The sequence below is a fragment of the Quercus robur genome, chromosome 12, assembly GCF_932294415.1.
Source record: "Quercus robur chromosome 12, dhQueRobu3.1, whole genome shotgun sequence".
Taxonomy (NCBI): Eukaryota; Viridiplantae; Streptophyta; class Magnoliopsida; order Fagales; family Fagaceae; genus Quercus; species Quercus robur.
In genome coordinates this window covers 4,965,625-4,986,399 of record NC_065545.1, presented here as the reverse complement: position 1 = coordinate 4,986,399, position 20,775 = coordinate 4,965,625, and the positions used below count along the sequence as shown (strand labels likewise).

At 37.1% G+C, this 20,775-nt stretch overlaps 1 protein-coding gene and 1 pseudogene across 1 annotated transcript; both read left to right on the top strand.

Moving 5' to 3' along the window:
• The first annotated feature begins 215 nt into the window (after positions 1–215).
• LOC126709901 (putative pentatricopeptide repeat-containing protein At1g02420) lies at positions 216–2,394 on the top strand. Its single transcript, XM_050410270.1, has one exon. It carries the CDS (start codon positions 627–629, stop codon positions 2,175–2,177), a length of 1,551 nt encoding a protein of 516 aa, XP_050266227.1. The 5' UTR covers positions 216–626; the 3' UTR covers positions 2,178–2,394.
• Positions 2,395–3,275: 881 nt separating this feature from the next.
• On the top strand, positions 3,276–19,215 carry LOC126708052 (peroxisomal fatty acid beta-oxidation multifunctional protein AIM1-like; annotated as a pseudogene).
• Positions 19,216–20,775: the final 1,560 nt, after the last annotated feature.

Below are 20,775 nucleotides of genomic sequence, written 5' to 3'. Positions count from 1 at the left end.
TAAATTTATCATGGGTGTTTGGTAGGGAAGTTTAAATAATATTATTTTAGCATTTTTTATATGTGTATGGCCGTATGGGTGAAAAAATTATGTAAAAATATATGTTAGTGAATTTGAAACGTAAAGAATTTTTTATTGAAACTCGATTTTTTAAAAATCGAGGTCACGCGTTTTCACCGAAAGGACCCACCCATCACCTCATTAATAACCCTACGTTTTATCGCCCCTCTCTCTCTCTCTTCTCTGTACGGCCACAACTTTCTTCTTCTCTCAGTCTCAGAAACGCACAGGCGTTACTACAGGTCCACAACCTTCTTCTCCATCAGTCCAGCCCAAAAACGTTGAAAGCAATCCCTTCCGACCCGGACCGATTACACCTCTCACGCTGAGTCTCATATCTGTGCCACGCTTCTTCTTCTTCTTCTTCTTCTTCAGATCCAATCCTATTATTGTCTACTGGTTCGCTGATTCCTGTCTCTCTCTTCAAATTTCATTGTTTTGGTTTTGGTTTATATGGGTTTGTAAACCATATCAAAGCTTTTGTCTATCTTAATTTCAAATAGTATTCAACATATACAGATACAGAAATCATTTGTTTATTACTACTCCTAGTGCGGACAAGCAACATGACAATGTTTATTACTAAGCATCTCTTATTTCATTCACAATTCAAGTGCATTCCCAGAGTCCCATTTTCCTCTAGACTATTTTGCTCTGAAAACCCATCTATAAACCACGATGTTGAGACGGTGTTTCGTATAATTAATAGCTCTCCTTCTTCAAAAAACTTGAAGGAATCGTTGAAATCTAGTGGGGTTTTCCTCTCAAATGATTTAATTGATAAGGTTCTGAAAAGGGTCAGGTTCAGCCATGGAAATCCATTACATGCATTAGAGTTTTTTTACTACAGTGGGAATAGAAGAGGGTTTTACCACACTGCTTTTTCATTGGATACAATGCTTTATATACTTGGTAGAGGCCGAATGTTTGATAAAATTTGGGAGGTTTTGATTGAAATGCGGCGAAAAGATTCGTCATTGATTTCACCGCGTACTGTTATGGTTGTTTTAGCTAGAGTTGCCAAGGTTTGTTCAGTTAGACAGACTGTGGAGTCTTTTAGAAGGTTCAAGAAGCTAGTACCGGGGTTTGATACGGGTTGTTTTAATGCTTTGTTGAGGACTTTGTGTCAAGAGAAGAGTATGGGAGATGCGAGGAATGTTTATCATAGTTTGAAGCATGAGTTTAGGCCAAATTTGCAGACTTTTAATATATTGTTGTCGGGGTGGAAGTCCACGGAGGAGGCCGAGGGGTTCTTTGAGGAGATGAGGGAAATGGGTGTGAAGCCGGATGTTGTTTCGTACAATTGTTTGGTTGATGTGTATTGTAAGGGGAGAGAATTGGACAAGGCGAATAAGGCAGTTGAGAAGATGTGGAACGAGGATATAATGCCGGATGTGATTACATATACTAGTCTTATTGGAGGGTTGGGGTTGGTTGGTCAGCCGGATAAGGCTAGAGATGTTTTGAAGGAAATGAAGGAGTATGGGTGTTACCCAGATGTTGCTTCATATAATGCTGCTATAAGGAATTATTGTATCGCGAAGAGGCTTGGTGAAGCTTATAGTTTGATGGATGAGATGGTGAATAAGGGTTTAAATCCAAATGCAACTACTTATAATTTGTTCTTTAGGGTTTTCTTTTGGTGGAATGATTTGCCAAGTTCATGGAATTTGTACCAGAGGATGATGGAGACTGGATGCTTGCCAAATACACAGTCTTGTATGTTCCTAATTAGGTTGTTTAAGAAGCAGGAAAAGGTGGAGATGGCTGTACAGTTTTGGGATGACATGGTGGAGAAGGGTTTTGGGTCTTATACCTTGGTATCTGATGTGTTGTTCGATTTGCTGTGTGATATGGGAAAGTTGGTGGAAGCAGAAAAGTGTTTCTTGCAGATGGTAGAGAAGGGGCATAAGCCAAGCCAAGTTTCTTTTAGAAGGATCAAGGTGCTCATGGAACTTACAAACAAGCATGAGGCGCTACAGAACTTGTTAGAGAAAATGGCCATTTTTGGGATGCATATTCCTAAATCTGTAGATAGCCCAACAGAGACATTAGATTTGGACTCAATTCCAGTAAATCATACTTTTGTGACCAATCTTAGCCCTAGAAGGTGCTAAGAACTGATGAAGCAGAAGTTGTCAGATTGAGTCCTTTAAACCATTTCAAAAATGCAAAACTCAATGTTTAGAGATTCAGCAATTTAGTTTATACTGGCCACTTGGTTCTCTTTGTATTATACACAAAACTCATGCAGAGGCAATTGTTTTCTTGATCATTTAACTTGCCTTTTTGCTGAATTGATCATGTAACAATGTAACGTAACTGATTTGTTTATCTTTCATCTACACGGTTCTTGTTTCCATTGACAGTGAAAGAATGCTTTGAAATTGAACAAGAAAGAGTGATGAGGAGATTGGACAGCAACTGATTATGCTTAACACCATTGCTGCTAAATCAATCGGTTGGCTTTGTAAGGATACTTAGTTTTGAGTTTACAAAAATAGGATGGGGCAACTTCCAAATGCAGCATAAAGCCTTATTTTGGAATGAGCTTCTCATCTGACTTGGCCTTGCTAATCTTCCCCTTACATCAAACATGACAGTTTTCAAGATCTACTAATCAGTTCTTACTCTTCCATTCTGAATTCTCATTTCAAAGCCACCAAATATGGTAAATCATAGTTCCACGGGGTTGGTTTTTACAGGGAAAAGAAAAGGCATCAGTTGTCAAGAGCTCGCACTGAAACCTTGACTGCCTTTTTTCATCCCATCTCCATTTCTGTGGTGGTGTGGTTTCACTGCTTGAGCAAGAAGGGAACAAACCATGCTCATTGGTTTGTCCACTAGACTCACTACTGGCTCCCCCAATGCCATCTTCCTGAATGGCTGGTGTCATAGTCTGAGCTTCCATAAGAACTGTATAGAGTTGTGTCCAAAAAAGGTCTGATTCTTTCATTAAAAGATCAGATAGAGAGACTTCTTCCATAGCACAAACAATCTTCGTAGTTATTGTATAGAGTTGAATTCCTTTATCATAAATCCAATTGAATATAAGTGCAGTTATCCAAACCAATCATGTCAGAAGAAGGGAAGAAGCTAGGCCTTATTGATTCTCTTGTGGCCTCTGAAGAGTTGCTAAGAGTATCTTGGCAATGGGCTTTAGACGTAGCAAATATGCACAAACCATGGGTCCGTTCCCTTCACAGGACAGACAAGATTGGTTCCCTTTCTGAAGCACGCAATCTAATAAATATTGCAAGGCAGCAAGCCAGAAATACTGCCCCAAATATGCCTCAGCATCAGGTCTGCCTTGATACGATCGAGGTGGGCATTGTTCAAGGAGGATATAGTGGAGTTCTACAGGTATTTTTGGTTTTGGGAGATATTGTTATACATGTGTAAATTAAATCTTCCTTCAAAGTAAAAAGTTTGTGTCCTTTATTTTAATACTAAAAATTTATGGTTGTCTCTTGTTATATATATATATATATATATAGTTGGTTGTCTCTCTTTTGGAATCAGATGGTTATTATTGTTTGCTTGAGTAGGCATGCTTGATGACCCGGGCTTCATATGTTAATTTTTATGAAACAGCTGGCTTGTTTCCTTTTTTATGTACTAATAGACGAAAATCTCATTGCAGGAGAAAAAAGCTTTTAACGATGTAGTCTCATCAGACACTTCAAAAGGACTTGTTCATGCCTTTTTTTTTCCCAACGTGCAACATCCAAGGTACTAGAAGTGATGCTAGTACCTCCTCCCAGCTCTTTTTTTGTTTCTTCAATATAGGAGTGAATTATATATGCAGGATCCTTGGTTGGATGGTGATGGTTTTGTATTCTCTTATATTGTAAATGCTGTACTTTCATTCTATCACATTTCTTTATTAGTACATCATTATATCACATTGAAAATTGACTTTATGCAATTTCATTAAATTTGACTGAAAATGATAGAGTTTCCCGAGCTTTTGGCTCTTGAATTTGCGGAAAGCTAGGGGCTGTAGTATCTGGTGGTTTGTGGTTTTGTCTTAGAGTGGTGATTCTTTTACTTGACCAACTTTGTCAAACTTAATTTTACCCGGGTTTGCTAACAAATTCTTATTTAAAAATCAGTTTTCATGATTCTTGTAAAGGATATTGTTCTAAAACTATGTAACTTAACATGAGATGTGACTTTATGTAGTTCTTATGAACATATAAAACTTATAAGTGTATATAATGTGTCTGTGATATATACTGACTTCAATCATAGTTTGTCTGCATCTGTCTATTTCAAGCCTCATTCTGTCCTAGTCATGTGATGCAATACCTGCTCATTACAAGATTGTACCCATACTCTGCAAAGCACCTGTGTTCCATTCTAGTGTTAATTCGAAAGAAAATATTAGAAGGCTACTTGAGGTGTATAAAGTTCCTTTAGATGTGGTGAATTGTTATTTTGCTTATGTGATTCCAACTAATGCTCTTTCATTGAAAAGGAAAAAGAACTCAAAATCTACTCTCTTCCCTCCCCCCCCCCCCCACCCCCCCACCCCTGGTTTAACATGTATGTTTGTTGTCTTTGCAACCTTCTATTATATATACAATTTCCTTTTAAATTAATAATAACTCATAATTCTTTATGTTGGACTTGTTAATAATCAGCAATATGAGGCCCTTCCCAATTTCACACTAAATGTTCAATTGTAAGATTAGTGGCCATTCATTGAAGAATGAAAATTCAAGCTTGGTATGTGTAATTTTTCAAGAGATAAATTTGAAAAAGAATATGCAGCAAGAGAGCCACCTCAAGATAAGAGGAAAATAAAAGGGGAAGATTTTTTATTTAGAAATTTTAGTGATGTAAGGTCCTCATAGATATCTTGGTCATTGGGGTCATTAAGGACCTTGTAAATTTATTAGCTTCTGGAGGTATACAATTAGTTTAAGCTTGATGTACTAAGTCTAAGTGTCTTTGAATGAGTTTTAGTAAGTTGTCTTGATTTGTATGAACAAATTGAATTCATTTGATTCATTTTTCTCCTTTTAAACATGTCTTTTAACTATTACAAGTGCCTAATGTCACTGATGTCGGGCTTAAACCAAGGCATGTAAAGAAAGTTGCTGTTATTGGGGGAGGTCTAATGGGTTCTGGCATAGCTACAGCTCTTATTTTGAGCAACATTTCTGTAGGTCCCAAGGAAGTCAACTTCGAATATCTTCTGAAGGGATTAAAATCAGTAGAAGGTTTTTTTTTTTTTTTTTTCTCTCCCACAGAAGAAGTTGAGATTCACAATGTTATATTCTTGTATAGTATGCTTTTAAATAGGAAGGACACAGTTCAGACAATCTTACTTAAATTGTTACCTGGTATGATTGATGAGAAGTAATTAGGTGTTGTCTAAACATTGTGACGCTAAAAATTATACCTGCCTATAGTTTGGAATTTTATTATCCAGAGACAAGTACATGATTATTTTCATTTTGTGCAACTTAAACATTACAGGAAATTTTACTCTTAGATAAATGAAGTAATATTGTAATATTGGCCATTAATAGATAATTGTGGAGTTAATTGCAATATTTCTAACTTAATATACTGAGATATTTAGATTATAGGGGCAATACATGCAATCTATATGCCAACATTCCAGTTTATAGCAGCTAATTTTTTGAATGATCGATATTTCAACAAGGAAAAGAAATGAACCACACTAAGATTTATGGTGTCTCTTAGAATTAAGGATGAAGTATCCATTAAAAAGGTAGATAGGATGAGTCTTTCAAATTCTTTATTTACCGGGATTTTTTTGCAGTCTTTTCATGAATAATGCCATTGAAATGTTTTATGTGATAGAAACTTTGTGAATTTTCTGTTACAGCAAATGTTCAAGGCTTAGTAACAAAAGGAAAGTTGACACAAGATAAAGTGCAAAAAACCTTATCAATGCTTAAAGGTGTATTGGACCACTCAGAATTTAAAGATGTGGATATGGTCATAGAGGTGGGTTGTCTCAAATCTCTTATGATGGTCAAATATGGAACTTTACATCTACAAACTGCTGGCATCACTAGTTTTTTCTTGTTAAATGGGATGTGGAGTTGTGGACAGTAGAATGCATGTTATTCTGATAATTTTTACTCAATTTTTATATTTTAAATTAGTGATGTTTACTCAATGCTTTCTATTTATCCACTCTCTATCCTGTGTTTTTATGTTAGTGAAATATCTTATGAATAAATGATCCAGATAATATGTATTGCTCACTTTTTCCTCTTTTGCAGGCTGTCATTGAGAGTGTTCCTTTAAAACAAAAAATATTTAGTGAGATTGAGAAGGCTTGCCCTGCCCATTGCATTTTAGCAGCAAACACATCTACTATTGACCTCAACATAGTTGGGGAAAAGACAAGCTCTCAAGATTGCATTGTGGTGTGGGGGCACATTTTTCAGGTGACCTATTTCTTTTCTCTTTGCTAGTAAATGCTTTCAATCATATGCTCTATATATGTAAAAGGTTGATAATATGCTTTTTTTTTTTTTTTTTTTTTTTTTTTTTTTTGTTGCAAGTAAAAGGTTGACACAATTTTTTTTTTTTTTTTAAGTAAAATGTTGATACATATGCTTCATAATGGTATTGTGATGCAGGAAAGTTAAGAAGTTCAGCACTATACTAGGTTTCTTGATGAATTCTTGAATAAGGATTATTGTTTAAGAGTTTAGGTTAGAAAAAGTATAAATGTTGATGGCTGTTTGGGGGCTGAAACAGGGGATAAACAGAAAATAATGTAAATAAAATACTAGGCAATCACACCTAGGTCTTCCTAAGCATCACACCTCGGAGAAGTTTGCATCGCACAAACAAAGCTTAAAATAAGCTGCTGAATTTTATTAATCAAAAATATTCTGCATCACATGACCACAAAAGAGCCTTTATATAGAGGCTATAGTTGTCCATTTCCTAGTAGGACTTGGACTCTAAATAACCTATTCCTAGAATAAATAGGAATACTAATAATAATTAAATAAAAGACTTAATAATACGTAAACATAAAATAAGATTCATGGGCCTTTGGTACAGCCAAGGACAGCCCATTCCAAATTTCTGGAAATTACGAAATTGCCCTTATTCTAATAGATCTTAATTGAAACTGATCCAGCAGCTTCTCAACCTAAAAGACTCAATACTAATAACTAAAATGACCTATCAAAGGTGCAAAGAAGGTCCGACATCAAAACTAGACCACAATTCTTGAATCTTTGTATATTAATCTTCTTTTTCCTTGAACTCTTCCTTGTCCTCATCATATTGAATAAGACCTGTGAGTACTACACTTGACCAAGCAGATCCTCACTGAGTTTTTTGACGGAAGATATCAAATATGTGGCCTTCATCACAGATCTTGCATTTAGCACTGAAAAATAATGGTCCCCTTCAAAAAGAAAAAAGGCTTCATAGTCTTTTTCGTTACATATCATTAAAAAAAAAAGGCTTATTAGTTGCGCTCAGCCAAGGAAGGGAACTATCAAAGTATTGAACTCTGAGAGTCTTGTTTCACATAGATATAACCTGAAGTATAAGCTCACTTCTCTGCATGACAGAAATGTCCTCCTCATGAAGAGATACTTTAGTATTAAAACCACTAGCCAATATCCACTGCAATGCCCAGTGCATTTTGAAATATTTTGTAAGAAATTATCTTATGTTACATGTATATTTAGGAAATCAACTTCAATTATATTACATTGCATATCATATCATTAGAAAGAGGAAACACATTATTAACATTGAAATAATTAAAATTTTGAACCTGTTGCTTGAGCGATTAGACAAATAATTAATTATTCTCCTCTAACTTAAGCATAGAGTTATTTTTATTTTTTATATGCTTGATTTCATGTTATTAAATTTGCTTTTTTCTTTTTCATACAAAAATTGCTTTTATCTTTTGCTGGAATTTTTTTCAATTATTTCCAATGCTACTAAATTTGATTAAGAACATCGTATTCCAAATAAGTTGTTTCTTATATAAATCTAAGGAAAATTAAAAATAGAAATTCATTTTATGTAAGTAATTAGTGCACTATGTATAAATAATTAATATATGAAAATAAACGTATTTACCCTATTAATAAACTTTGTAATTATATAGCATAAATTGAGGCTGCTACAGTGTTTGTTTTATATATGCATATAACAATTTTTAAAATTAATGCAATAAAAAATATGAACATATGACTATTAAGAATTTTTTTTTTTTTTTGATAAGTAAAAGATATATTGATAAAAAAGGGAACACCCTAGTGCACAGGAAGTGTACAAGGGAAAAGAAGTCAAATACAAAAATTACAAGAGTCTAGGAAATCAATAAAAGAGGGGAAAGATTTATCTTGCAAAGCAAACAACCAATCCCTTAAAGTTCTAAAAAAGAGAAGCTTGAGGGCAGGAATAGAATTCTCAGTATCTTCAAAACATCTACTATTCCTCTCCCTCCAAAGACACCACAATAAGCAATGAGGAATGATGGACCAAATATAACCATTTCGATGACGACCAAAGCTGCCTTGCCAACACCATAACAGCCCCAGAACAGAGTGCGGCATAACCCAAGAAACTCCAAAAAGGCCCAAAACCATAGACCATAGATCCGAAGCAAAAGGACAATGAAGAAATAGATGGTCAACCGATTCACCATTTCTCTTACACATGTAGCACCAATCCAGAATCCACACCTTCCTTTTACGTAAATTATCAATCGTCAAGCATTTCCCTAAAGCAGCAGTCCAAACAAAGAAAGCTACTCTAGAGGGAATCTTTTGCTTCCATATACTTTTCCAAGGAAACCCAATGGAAGCGGTGCCAGCTAAAATTCTATAATAACCACTAACCAGGAAACCCTTAACTTTGTTAGGAATCCAACACATTTTATCCTCACCTCGCCCCCTTATATGCGAACCATAAATAGATGCCATGAAGTCGGACATAGACTCTAGATCCCGAGCATGCACACTCCTAATGAATCTCACATCCCAAAAGAGGACACCATGAGCGAACATCATAAGCTCAGCCACACTAGCATCCTTATTCCTACAAAATCTGAACAAGTCTGGAAATCTAACAGCAAGAGAAGTCTCCCCACACCACCGGTCTTGCCAAAACTTCACTCTAGATCCATCGCCAATATCATACATAATATGGTGAGAGAAAGAAGGCCATCCCTGACTGATATTTTTCCATAAACCAACACCATAAGGGCCAATCACAGCTCTGGAGAACCAGCCCCCCCACATACAACCATACTTTGTCTCTATCACTTGCCTCCAAAGGGCATCTACCTCAACCCCAAAACGCCAAAGCCACTTTCCAAGTAAAGCTTCATTGAAAAGTCTAATCTTCCTTATCCCTAAGCCACCCGCATAAATAGGAGAACAAACGGTAGCCCATTTAACCAAATGGATTTTAGGATCCTCTCCAAGACTGCCCCACAAGAAATTCCGCTGGAGCTTCTCAATACGGTTAGCCACACTAGCAGGAATAGGAAATAAAGAAAGAAAATAAGTGGGTAGATTAGATAGGGTGCTTTTGATAAGGGTGACTCTACCTCCCTTGGATAAGTATAAACGTTTCCAACCCGCCAATCTCCTCTCCATTTTCTCTAGAATAGGATTCCATATAGACTTATCCTTGAATTTAGCTCCCAAAGGAAGACCTAGGTATTTCATAGGGAGAGAGCCCTGCTTGCAGCCAAGAACAACCAAGAAAAGGTCAAAATCATTGACTACCCCAACCGGAACCAATTCTGACTTGCCCAGGTTGATCTTGAGGCCAGACACCGCCTCAAACCAAATAAGAATCATGCGAAGGAACAAAATCTGATCTAAATCAGCCTTACAGAAAATAAGCGTGTCATCTGCAAAGAGGAGATGAGACACCGCCATGGATCTTCCCTCCAAGTTACCTACACTAAAGCCCGACATGTGACCTTCAAGCACTGCTTTGTCCAACATACGACCAAGAGCTTCCATCACCAAAACAAACAACAAAGGAGACAACGGATCACCTTGCCTCAAGCCTCTGGTGCTACCAAAAAAACCACAAGGAGAGCCATTGATCAAGATGGAGAAGCGGACAGTAGAAAGACAAAAGCGAATCCATTGTCTCCATTTGGCAGAGAAACCACTTCTTTCTAACATCTGAAGCAGAAAATTCCAGTTTACATGGTCAAAAGCCTTCTCAACATCCAGCTTACAAATCAGCCCCGGCAACCCAGACTTCAATCTACTGTCAAGGCATTCATTAGCAATAAGAACAGGATCAAGGATTTGTCTGCCCCTCACAAAAGCATTCTGAGATGCAGAGATTATATCCCCCATCACCAAGCGGAGACGATTAGCCAAAACTTTAGCAATAATTTTGTAAACCCCCCCAACCAAGCTAATGGGCCGAAAATCTCCAATCTCATTAGCTGCATGTTTTTTAGGAATAAGAGTAACAAAAGTTGTGTTTAAGCTTTTCTCAAACTGACCATTGGCAAAAAAATGATGAAAAACAGCCATGAGATCCGGCTTAACAATCCCCCAGCAAGCTTGGAAAAAAGCCATAGGGAAGCCATCAGGACCAGGGGATTTATCACCATGAAAACTTTGAATAACATCAAAGATTTCTGCCTCTTCAAAAGGCCTCTCTAACCAATCCGCATTCTCCCCAGATATCATTGGAAAAACCAACGAATCCGGAAACGGCCGCTCAACCTGCTGCTCAGAGTACAAATTCATGAAGAAATGAGAAACGTAGTCTGCAATTATACCCTGATCCGACGACAAAGTACCATTAACCATAAGGCTTTCGATGGCATTATTTTTCCTGTTGGAATTAGCCATTCTATGAAAGAATTTGGTATTGGCATCCCCTTCTTTCAAATGCAACACCCTAGACTTTTGTCTCCAACTAGTCTCTTCCATAAGAGTCAACTTTTCAATATCTGAACGAAGGTTAGATTGAGCTAACTTCTCCTCAGCAGATAAACTATGAATCTCCTCTTTAGCATCCAAATCAATCAACTTACTCCAAAGGGCCTGTTTCTTAAAAGTGACATTGCCAAACTCAGTTTCATTCCACTTTTTTAAGTCCGACTTCAATGCAGCCAACTTCTTAGCAAGAATAAAACTAGGGGTACCATGGAACAAATAGGAAGCCCACCACTCCTTCACTTTGTCTACAAAGTTATCCACCCTTAACCACATATTTTCAAAACGGAAGGGAATTCTACCTCTTCGCTGACACCCACCCTCCAACGAAATAGGAAAATGGTCAGAAAGAACTCTAGGCATCCTTTTTTGGGTGAACTGAGAGAAGTGATCAGCCAAAAGAGGGGAGAAAAGGAACCGGTCTAGCCTTGAAGCAGAGGAAGAATTAGACCAGGTATAAAGGCCCCCTACCATATGAATATCCAACAACCCATGCAAAGAAACAAAGTCAGAAAAACCAAACATAGACCTGGAGAAGCTGGCAGCCCCCAAACGCTCAGAAGGAAAGCGGATAATATTAAAGTCCCCTCCAAGGCACCAAGGCAAATCCCACCAACTGATCAGCCCGGTTAGTTCCTCCCACATCAACCTACGCCTGTTGTTCAAATTAGGCCCATATACACCTGTGAAAGCCCACTCAAATTGGTCGCCTACATTTTTAAACTTGCAAGAAACTGAAAAATGCCCCACCGCTTCCTCCACCTTTTCCACAACCCGGCTATCCCACATCAATAAAATTCCTCCCGAAGCACCTTCAGAGCCCAGGTACAACCAATTGACATAAGGACAACTCCAAATACTACGAACAGTACCTCTAGTAATCCACTCTAGTTTGGTCTCTTGCAAACACACAATATCAGCCTTCCAGGATCGCAACAAGTTACGAATCTGAAGCCTCTTGTCAACTTCGTTCAGACCTCTGACATTCCAGGAAATAAGCTTTAAATTCATTGAGCAACGGAAAGAACCCGATTCCTATTAATACCACATCGCCTAGAAGATGAAGAGCCATAATTAATAGAACTAAACAACCCTTTCAACTCTCTTAAACCTTTCACCCCCGAACCTTTTGAACCACACGATTTCTTTTTCACCTCAGCCCTCCGATATAATACAGCTTCAACAGCCAATAAAAATTCTGTTGCTTGATCTTCTAAACCCACAAGTGACGTGCCAAGGAAGCTATCAAAGTTATTGAATCTCTTTTGAAACCAATCGGAGTAAGGTTCCTGACTCCTTGAAGTGTCCACACCCACAACACTATCCCCATCTACAAGAGACTGCTTCTCCTTGGCCAAGGGTAGAGAAAAAGCAATTGGATCAACCACTAGGGGCTGATTAGCTTCCTCTGAGAAGGAATCCGAAGCCCAATCCTCCACCAAAACATCATCTTCTTCGAACAGAGCCAAAGACATGTTCGTGACTTCAGAAAAATCCAACGTAACAAGCTGTTGTTGCTTTTCCAAAACCTCTGTAGCTTCACAAGGAGGCAAAGCAATCTGCACCGGAACCTCAACCCTCCTCCCATCGCGTAATTCAAGAAACCACTGCTCCGAGTTTCCCCATTTCTTGTCAAAAATGCCGGAATGCTCCTGGAGAAACAGTCGGGGATCAAGCATTAAGCTCTCATCGTAAACTGTGGAGCAAACCGACCCATTCCTGAACTCCTCGGACTCGTCGGAGCCGAGAAGCACAGACTCGGCTACATCGGAAACAAGAATCGAGTCCGTCGTCGCCGGTGGCTCAAACCTGGCTTCGACGGACTTGTCGGTTCTGAGAGAATGGGCAGCGGTGACATCGGAGACCCCATTCCTGGCCTCCTCGGACTCGTCGGAGCCGAGAAGCACAGACTCGGCTACATCGGAAACAAGATTCGAGTCCGTCGTCGCCGGTGGCTCAAACCTGGCTTCGACGGACTTGTCGGATATGAGAGAATGGGCAGCGGCGACATCGGAGACCACCGACGACCTCAGAGGCAAAGTCGAAGGGCACGGCGACGACTGGAAGGATCTCGCGCCAGGACTTAACCAATCTGGAGGATGGGTCTCTCGCGACGGGCAGGTCATGGTAGTCGGAAGTTCTTTACAAGCAGATCTTCTGGGCTGCCAGACCAACGAAGTCTTGGGCTTAAGTTTGGGAACATGAGGTGGGTTAAGTGGGGGGGCTTCAGCTAGAGCATTGGGCTTAAAGACATCTTTCAAGGGCCCAACACCAGAACAGCCCACTTCCTTAATGTTTGAACTCTTAATGTCCCACTTGCCATTCAGCCCACGTACCAAAAGAAAAGAAACTTCTAGCGAGAGGGGAGAGTCAGCCATTGTAAGAGCGTCATCCTGAAGATTAAGCGTGACTTCATCCTCAGGAACTGTGCTTACCTGCCCAGCACCCCTATCACGCAAATCCAGGCTCTGAGACTTCTGACTGCTCAATCTAGACTTGTGAGCTAGATTTGATTTGATAGAATTTTGAAAATTGGGCATTGCAAGCTTTCCAGTTCTACTACCACCAAAGGATTTCCGATCACCTTCCACCGCTGCCGCCAGAAAAGACTTATGCTTTCTGGACTTTTGCAATGACGGAAACGGGGCAGAAAGAGGTGGCAACTTGACGCCAGGAGAGACGGGAGCAATGGCCTTGCGAAGATGAAAGCCAAAACCTCTCCACCCACTACCCAGCTTTCCTTCTGGTACAATGATGAGGCCCTTCCGACGACCATGAAGAAGCTCAGAGATCATAAGAAAGCTTCCATGTGCATTGAATCCCATTTGCAAAATCAGAACCTTATTACCATCCCTGAAGGTTCTAGCAAAGTTATCAGGACGGGTATTTGACAAGTGATCCTCAATATACGTAAGCAACCGAAAAGCACTCTCTTTTCCCATGAAAACCGATCGGAGAGAATCCTTATATCTTTCAAAAATGCGTAACAAGAAGAAAGAACCACCCTCTTCCACAGAAAATTCAAACGATTTGGATTCGAGAAAAAAGAAAATGGAACCACCCATAGTTTCAGAACTCAAATACAGAAGATCACAATATATGAATCAATTAGTTTATGTTACAGAAGAATTTTCTTCAGGAAAATACAGAAGAAATCTTTATAACCATAAACCATCTATTCCCAACTACTATCTATTCCCTTCAGCAAAATCTTTATGCATTGATAATTTTTCCTCACCAATAACGAATTTCGCACTGATTCGAAGTTGATGCAGCATGGAGAAAAAGGAAATTACTTATATATAAAAAAGGAAATAAAAATAACTCTAGCTTTCACCACCTAAGGTTGTTTAGAATCACCACCAAGCTAGAGAGAAAAAACTCAATTCCACACTATTCATCCACATATGACTATTAAGAATTCATCAATATTTAATTATTTATTCAGTAAAAAGATATTTAATTATTCAAGTGAACAATTATTTTTTATATTATTGATTGCATGTTCTTAAATTCACTTCTGTCTCATGATGGGTTTCGATTCAATTGTTGGCAAAGCCTATATATGAGATATATATATGAGAAAGAATGTCATATTCCAAATCAATTAAATTTTTTTATTATAAATATTCCAAATTAATTATTTTTATATAAATTTTTAACAAAAATAACTGTAGGTACTCAAGAATTCTTTGGTTTTGGGTTTGGGTTTGGCTTTTTTGGCTTGATTGTCTTGCCTTGCCTTTGGCTTGAAATCTTTTGTCCCACGTTGGAAAACGTGGGACAAAAGAATTCAAGCCAAAGGCAAAGAATTCTTGAGTACCTACAATAAAAGGATAACCAAACTAATGGTACTCTAACTCCATTGGTTCATCCCTTATAAGGTAGAAAGAGGAAAGAGATCGTTCCAATGTGGGACAAAAGAATTCAAGCCAAAGGTAAGGCAAGACAATCAAGCCAGAAAAGCCAAAGTCAAAGGCAAAGAATTCTTGAGTACCTACAATAACCATATAAATTCCTTATATATAAATCATGTGCGCTATGTGTATGTGTGTGTTCAAAGACTCTTTTTTTTTTTTTTTTTTTAAATTAAAATATAATATTTTTAAGTCGTGAATGTAAGTATTAATTTAAGTATAAAATGTGTGTCCAAATTTTATGAAATTTGAACTTGAATTTTAAATTTATAAATTAAACTTTATATCTTTAACTTGCCCTATTGTCCTAATTTTATGTAATTGAATTTTAATTTTTAATTTTTTAACTTACCTTTTAAATCCTTAATTTGTCTTATTATTAAATTTTCAGTTATCTAATTATCTAATAGAGTTAATTTTAGAAGTATGGAAAAGTGGACACTAAGGAAAATTACTCCAATTATATATATATATTGGGTTCAAGTTACACTAAGTGCAACTCTAAGCAATGTTCAAGTTCCATGTTCTATATGTTCTCAATATGCATGTCAATTGGATGTTATTTACCATTTGATCTATAAACTTATTTTTATGCATTATTTTAAACTACAAAAACTTAAGTTTAAACAATTGATAGATGATATAACTATTAATTTTTTATCATCTTGAAAATTTGCAATCATGGAAAATATATGAAGATAATGTAATCCAACGGTAGATTTGTCAAAATTCATATCTAATTAAAAAATATTAAGTGGTGGAATATTGCTTAAAGTTATGTAGTATAACTTGAACCCAACTCATATATATGTGTGTATGTTTGAATAATACTTTGATATAAATGCAAAATTTGGTGAGGTAAATGCAAAGTTTGGTGAGGTGGAAGGTTAAATGAAGAGAACTTTAAAGAATGCTCTACATGGCAGAACCTCATACTCTTTTACATGAGGTATTTACTTTTATATATATTTCCCTCAAGTTTTGTTTGGTTGCCAATAATACATTGGGCGACAAGAATTTCCAACCCCTTGTAGGAGGGGGAATATTTATTTCCATTTAGAAAGCTCTGATTTTTTTGTCATACTATTAGTTGCGTAACTGTAGGATGCCAACCTACCATTACCAGTTTTCAATCAGGAAATGTTGGAAAATTTTAAAGAAAACTAAAATCTCATTGTGCTAAGAGTCTAAGATATTAAGCCAGGGTATAATATGCATATCAATTGACAGAACTTAACTTGAGTCTTAGCTCAATAATTATTTTGTGAAAGTAATGGTCATTCTCTTCTAGTATGACAAGTTAAACTAATGCTGGGATGACAGAGGCATTCCTTTATTTATGGACTGATCATGCTATTTTATCTAAATGTTATATCTTTTGGATGATTTAAAATGTTCTCTTTCACAGTGTTAAGTTTATTAACAGCGTGCTGTTGGTGGCAATGCATCAAGGTATCCAAATGATATTACTGTGTTACCGATCAAAAAAAATATTACTGTGTTAAAATTTACTCCAGTAGCACTCTTCTTTGAGTCAAACAGTTTGTGATGCCTTTTGCATACACTCTGTAACATGGCTTTTTTGTGAACAGTCCTGCTCATGTGATGCCTCTTCTGGAGATTGCAAGGACAGAGAAGACATCTGCTTAAGTAATCCTTGATCTCATGACAGTTGGGAAAATCATTAAGAAAGTTCCTGTTGTAGTGGGTAACTGCGCTGGCTTTGCAGTCAATCGGACATTTTTCCCATATTCGCAAGGTGCACTTCTTCTGGTAAACTTAGGTGTGGACGTGTTCAGAATTGTCAGGGAAATCAGCAGTTTTGGCCTCCCCGTGGGTCCTTTCCAGTATTCTTCTTTCCTTAACATTATACTTTGTGTTATATTGTTTCACATATTTAATGTGCATGTGGTGATCATGTTGGCAGTGCTGTATTCTTCTTTTTCTTTAGGGCTGGGGTGGGGGTGGGGGAAATACCAGGAGCAAATGTTCAACTTTTAATTTGGTTATAGGAGCTCTTATAGAGGCTGAAGCATCAAGTGACTGCTTCCTGGTTGGGCCTTAAAGCTCTTCATCCTCACTAAATGGAAAGTCTAAAAAAACAATCATTTTGAAATATGATGTTAATGTCCTTGTGTCGTTGATTTGCAGGCTTCAAGACGTAGCTGGATATGGAGTAGCCATGGCAGCTGGGAAAGTACTTGCTAATGCATTCTCTGATCGCTCATTTATGTCGCCATTGGTTGAACTTTTGCTGAAAAATGGAAGAAATGGTAATAAGGACTTCTGTTACCACGCATATAAATCTTACTTATTGTTTCAAAGTTGCTAATGCTTTTCATTTTTTTTTTTTTTTTGAAGGTAAAAACAATGGGAAAGGATACTACATTTTTGAAAGGGGGAGTAAGCTGAAACCTGACCCATCCATGCTACCAATTATTGAGGAGTCTAGATGGCTAACCAATATTATGCCCGGTGGAAAGGTACTATTAGTATACATCAGTATATAAACATTCCATTTGCATGAAATAGCATCATACTGCCTCAAGTTGTCATTGGCCCACTTGTGCTACTGTTAATCTTTGCATTCCTTGTAAGACATAATTACGATAATCTCTTCCTGAGGTTTGGTTGGAACTGCAACTAATGTGTTTGCGGGATTATTTTAATTCTGGCGGCCTATATCTGTTACTGACCAAGAAATAGTGGAGATGATACTCTTTCCAGTGGTTAATGAGGCATGTCGTGTTTTAGATGAACAGGTAGTTGTTTGAGCATCAGACCTTGACACTGCATCTGTTCTTGGAATGAGTTTTCCATCTTTCCAGTGAGTGACTTTATGGCCATTACCTTCTTCTTTCTAGTTGGACTTTTGAATAATTTCTCTTCATATTGCAAACTTTTCTAGGTGCTCATTCCTAAAATATTTTAATCATATATACATCTTAGTCAGTCGATGTTTACATATTTTGCAATACCATTTATCTCTGTATGCTCAGCCAAAGATGTATGTGTCACCAGACTGCTCATTTTGAGTTCATCCATAGAATATCATTGTTATGTCCACTTAATATATTTTTCCTGGAGGCTTCCCTGAATCATAATTTAGCCCTTTTTTTTTTTTTTTTTTTTTGTGATTAATTACAAATTGCTGATTTGTCCTGCGGCAATAACTTGTGTGTGTGATAAATTTATTGGTAAACCCGGCCATCTACTAAATCTGCAGACTTATAAAAATATGTTTGCTACGTAAAGAGGGGCCATCTATGGATGGTTATTCTGGAAAAATGAGAATTGCATTGTCAGGAATAAGGATTTACAGATTACCACAAAATTCTTATCTAAAAAATGGGATATTGAGATATAATTGGTGCATTGTTAGATGTATTATATCAAATCATAAATATGGCATCTTACAACTCTTACATTGCCTTTGCTTAAAAATTAATTATCTAATAATCTTATGGCAATCATCTCTTTGTTCCAGTGGTGGTATTGTTTTTTTGGGCAGATACAGTTGGGCCTAACCAAATTTATGCAAGTCTGAAGAAATGGTCAAAACTCTATGGAAATTTTTTTGAACCATCAAGGTTTTTGGAAGAAAGAGCAACAAGAGGCATCCCATTGGTAAGAGCCCTATTATCCTTCCTTTTCTTTTAACCTTTGCTTCTTCACATCGACCAATTCAACTTTAAGAAACAGACTATTCTCTGCCTGATGGGAAGAGTTTAATTCACCCTGGCATTAATTTTGATGCCTCATGGGTCAGGTTGTTTGTTTCATTGTAATTTAAAGTTACCTAGAATGGTTAATTGACGTTGAACAGGGGAAAAAATTTGTATGTTAATAATATTATCTTCCTGCAATGACAATACGTTGTTCTTAAGAGAATACAGACTTACAGAGCTTCTGGTTATAGTGGAAGAAAACTGATAAACTATTCCTATCTCTCTCTCTCTCTCTCTCTCTCTCTCTCTCTCTCTCTCTCTCTCTCTCTCTCTCTCTCTCTCTCTCTCAATGACATTGTTGCCTTTTCTTGCAGAGTGCGCCTTCTTCACCATCTCCAACATCAAAGTCACGCTTGTGAGCAGTGGTTTTACATCCACTCTGACCTGAAGCAAGCACACTGAGTATGAAGAAGAGAAATAAAGGTGTCTTTTATTTTTCGGGCTTGTAATTTTTTTTGAAGTTTAGAAGTAATAAGACGTTGGTTTCCCAATGTGTTTGCTGTTTTCCACAACAGCAAACACATTGTCTTTCTTTAATAAAATTATTATTATTGTTGTTCCTGGAATCAGGGTGAGATTTTCCTCATCTCTATTGTCATCATTCTCAACTGAACCATAACAAATCTCTTCCGTCCAATTAATCCTATTAGTTTAAAGAGAAACATCAGGTGAGGAGGAAGGCTCTGGTATTGTTTATCATTAGTTTCAAGTAAAATGCAAAGATACAGGTGAAAGGAGGTTTCTCGTTAGCTTGAAGTGGAATGTATAGATACAGGTGAAGAGGGGATGACACATGTTTGTGATGGAATTGTAATATTATTTGTAGCCATAATATGCTCAAAGTTTCCTTATCAAGAACACTTGGTTAAAATGTTGAACAATCCTTTCTACTGATTTGTTTGGTTGTTGGGAATTCAGGTGGTCTTAAACAAAGGCACCTCGAAATGTAATTTATTTCAATTTTACCCGCACCTTCAGCAACCTCCCTTGCAAAGCCACAGCCCATACACCAGAGTCCTTGGCAGCGGAGCCATCTGAAACTCTACTTAGAAACATGACAGTTGCATCCTTCATAGATAGTCCAGATGGATTAATCTATAGATTTTATACTGCATGATTATATGCAGATTCTTCGACACCAACTAATTAACGTTCCAATGAGTAATGAAACGAGGCCAAGTTAAGACTTCTATGAGATAAGGCTTTGTATTAACACGGTCAAAGGGGCAATATGTTTTACTTCGCTAATTTGCTGTAAATGTTAAGAGTTTCGATTACTTTGAAGTGAAATGGAGCAAAACCCACAAAAGTTATGTCTAAATCTGAGAGACCCAAAATCTAGGAAGTGAATTTTGGTGAAATTCATTAGGAAGAGGAATGGAGCAAAACCCAGATGGTGAAAGTGGGTTTTCAAGTATTGAATGAGAATGGGCTAGACCCATATAGAGTTTCTGTGGATTTGTGCAAATGACCCAGAAGAGAATTGGGAGTTTCCACATGATATATATATATATATATATATATTTTTTTTTTTTCTTACAGAAGAGCTGTAACACAAAGAGCTTTTCGGAATGACGCCGGTAACTCCAATAACTTTTAGGTTTCTGGCACTATTTCCGATGGCTACTTGCCGACTGCTACCAAGGGCAGTGACAGTGGCAGTGGTGTATTGGCTGAGGGTTTGCAAGGGAGGTTGTTGTAATGTGCATGAACAAAGCAATAAATAACATTTCGAGGTTGCCTTATTTTTCACTATTAGATTTTTCATTTGCAACATGTCTTCTATACGGATTGAAATGGGAGGGAATAAGAAAATTTTAAACTAGAGGGGAGTCGGATCCTTACATTCTTTGTGAGTTGGGTTAATCCAACATGACCATTTCTTCTTTCATGTACCAAAAAAAAAAAAAAAAAACTTTTTTACTCCTTTATTTATTTATTTTTGATCTGATATACTTATACTTTTTTACTCTTGTTATTGTATTTCTGTCTATACAAATAAATGAACGAAGAAAACACTTAAAAATATAAGTTGAATAATATATAATTCTTTACGTTTATAGTTCAGTTATCAATTCTAATAATCTACCAGTTATACATGAAACATAAAATAATGTTAAA